A 3230-nucleotide genomic window follows, 5' to 3' on the forward strand; every position below is an offset into this window, starting at 1 on the left:
CTGGTATTGACTATGGTGTATATTGGACAGATCTTTCGGTCGGGAGTTGGTATCAATTTCTGGCCGTAGTCTTCGTCCTGCACGGTGTACAGGTCCTGTTCCAGCAGCCCGAACTGCCTTTTCCACCGAAACAAGAGCGATGGCGATGGGAAGATAGAGACGGTGTTCGCCGAGCTACAGATGGTGCAATCATCCAGATCGTCATCTCCATCTTCCTACAGGACTCAATTCTGCTGCTGTGAGGTGAGGGGTTTTGCTGAACTCTATCGCATGGCACATGGTGCACGTTGCGCACTCATTCGCCATCTTGCAGGCCTCCGTTTGAACCCCTTTTACGTATAGAATTTTCACGGGACATTGGCGATAGTCTGGATTATTGTGGATATGTTGGATCTTCATGACATTTTTTCAGTTTCTCGTCGTTTCAAGCTTAGTCGCGAAGGTACTTTTCATGCTAGCCTGCGCACGCACCACTCAGGAAAGGAGCGCCACGGCTTTCGTCCCCACGACTCGCCTTGTTTATGCTAGATCCTCTGAACGCATACTCATGGATCTGGCGATTATGACCGTTTGATTGACAGCAGCCAATAAATCCTCAACTGTGAGGATGATGCGCTTCAGAATTCTCTCTACGACCAACGGGGTAGTCTGGCGCGCATGGCTTGTCACAGATTCCTAATTTCGGTTTGTCTGGCATGGCTCGCCCCTAGATATACCAGACATTTCAGGAGCGGAACTTATCGTGATCATAGCAGCCTGGATGGGCTCTTTTCTACGTGGCTATGGTAAGGTACAGCTTGCTACTTAGGATGTCTCGACTCTACAAGCTCTTTTTGGTTCTGATAGTCTGGTACTGTGTATTTGTAGCGAAGTGGCAGAAGAAACCACAGCCGAGGGCTACGTCCCAACTCTCAAACGACAAAGCACAAAAGCAATGGTAAGGCAAACTTTGAGACGGCTGATTACGGCGTGGATCGTTACTGATATTCATTGAACGCTTCTTAAATATTTAGCTTCAGCATTCTGGAAAACCGATTTGTAGACGTTGTCGTCTCTAGTTGCACAAGAGGCTCAATTGTATCTCCATCCTGTAATTAACGTCGAGTGTCATTCGAAGGTGCCATTGATACAATTTCTCTCGAAAAATGATCTCTCGGTGCGATCTGTAGTTTTCCGGCTTGTTTAACCTCTGGTTAGGTGCTGGCGATCTTGGATCAGGAACGAGAAAGTGAAGATCCAAGTGTTTCCTACGGCCACACCCCCTCCAGCTCCCTCTACCGATGATTTCATCAATCGTGGGCGTTTCGACATTAATAGCGTGGAGTTTGATCCTGAGAAAGACTATGCGCAGGTGAGATGGGCTCGATCAAATTCCAATTCTGCTGCCCATTTCTGCTGCAGAAGAATACGATCTTGAACATCGTCTTCTTTCCACCAGGTGCTTGCTGAGGCTCGGAGGCACCTGGAAAGCTCCGGAACAGCTTCAGACGTGCAAGCCGGGTCCAACGTCTCCTCCAAACCGATATCCTGGCTCCAAAACTCTCCGCAATTAGCTGCTTATCGCAAATTGGAATCGGCTTGCGCAGCGCAGACGATTAGGGCATCAAGGGCGCCAGGCACCAAACTGTGGAGGTCCCTCTTCTTCTGGCCGAGATCCAAGAAGAAGAAGCAGCAGCAGCAGCAGCAAGAAGGAGAAGATGAGGCAGCAGAAGGAATCGAGAGTATCTTCGCGACACCGCAGCACCCGTCCTTCAAGCCGCCGAGGAAGTCGTCGTCGAGGAAGGGGAGCAGTGAAGAGCTGAGGGCGAACTCGGGGCCGATCTTGTACACCGACGGGCTACCGAGCGGGCCGTCGCCGTCTAATCGAAGTAGAGGAAGGAAGCCATGGTCGGGGACGATAATGCTGTTCTACGGGGGGGGAGGTGGGGGATTGTCGCCATACGATGAATTGAAGAAGGAGCAGAAGGCGAAGCCGTGCTCGACGTCGCTTCCACTATATTCGGTGTGAGCGGAGGGGATGAGCTGCTTCTTGTAAGAGCTTCGTTTCCGGCAAGCACCCAAGAAAGATCTGGACTGTGCATCTGCTTCCATCTTGCTGCTGCTGCTGCTGCTTCGCTTCTTCTTCCTCTGCGGCTGCTGCTTCCACTGTATTCGGTGTGGCCGGTGGAGGGGATGACTTCCTTGTAAGAGCTTGGTTTCCAGCAAGCACACAAGAAATATCTTCATTATCTTCTTCTTCTTCTTCTTCTTCTTCTTCTTCCTCTGCTGTTGCTGCTGCTTCGCCTGATGCTTCGCTTCTTCTTGCAGGGCATATAAGCAGCAACGCCGGCAGGCACTGCTGCCAATGCTCCTGCTGCTGCTGCTGCTTCTTCGCTTGTTCTTGGACGTAGCAGCAACGCCTGCTCTGCTTCCAATGCTTCTACTTAAGGGCGTCTTCCAAAGAAGAGACACAAAGAGCCTTAAATCAACTTGTTGTGTTTCTTCATTTTAACTTTGTGTCCTCTTTCTTTGTTAGCACTGGCTCCTTAAGACACAATGCTTTAGAATGGGTTTTGGGACTTGTTGAGAGGGGTTGTGTAAAAATCTACGTCATTCTTCTTTTGAAAATTAAAAAAGACTCAAGTTCAGTGTGGTTCTTCCACGTGTACTAGGGTGAAATCTGGATTGGACTGTGGAACGTGAGCTCTTACGTGCATATAGGGGTAGGGTCATCTTCTTCCTCCCTTCCTTTTACGTCAAGTGGAGTGAATCTATGCTGTAAGCTGCCTTCCTATGGTTTCTCAGTTTGTGCGACATTGTTGTTTTGCTGGTTCATCCACAAGAAGCTTGAGACCTTCACCGATCGAGTGTTTTCTAGAACCTAGGAAGTTCTCAGTCTCCTCGATCTTGGTTTAGGAGAGTTGTAATCGTAGCCTGTGAGACAGCTTTGCGAGTTCAAATTACTCATCTTTTTCTATCATCAGAGTAGTTGCGGCGAGCTCTTTTGCTTCTGATTTGTAAAGAAGATGATCAATATCTCGTGAGCTTTCCCTGACTTTTGCAAATCCTTCGCCATATATGGCATGTTTCTCGAGGTCGAGATTACTCCTCAAGGACGATGTGAATGGGTGACCTAGCAGCCACCAGTCTTGCCTGGCTTGGATCGACAACCCTCTCCTCGTGTTCCCTTCCCTACCGGTCGAACCCCCTTCCCCTCACCTCTCCGCTAGCTATAGCTCAAGACCTGTCTG

General features: G+C 49.4%; 1 protein-coding gene across 1 annotated transcript; it reads left to right on the top strand.

Moving 5' to 3' along the window:
* The first annotated feature begins 239 nt into the window (after positions 1-239).
* LOC147891887 (uncharacterized) lies at positions 240-2066 on the top strand. The gene is made up of 5 exons (XM_087389005.1): positions 240-442; positions 585-785; positions 868-937; positions 1219-1351; positions 1439-2066. The coding sequence occupies exons 2-5, from the start codon at positions 761-763 to the stop codon at positions 2006-2008; spliced, it is 798 nt and encodes a 265-aa protein (XP_087245131.1). The 5' UTR covers positions 240-442; positions 585-760; the 3' UTR covers positions 2009-2066.
* The last annotated feature ends 1164 nt before the right edge of the window (positions 2067-3230 follow it).

This window comes from Dipteris shenzhenensis, chromosome 17 (genome assembly GCF_047967505.1).
Source record: "Dipteris shenzhenensis isolate YYH24624 ecotype China chromosome 17, Dip_SZ_1.0, whole genome shotgun sequence".
Lineage (NCBI taxonomy): Eukaryota > Viridiplantae > Streptophyta > Polypodiopsida > Gleicheniales > Dipteridaceae > Dipteris > Dipteris shenzhenensis.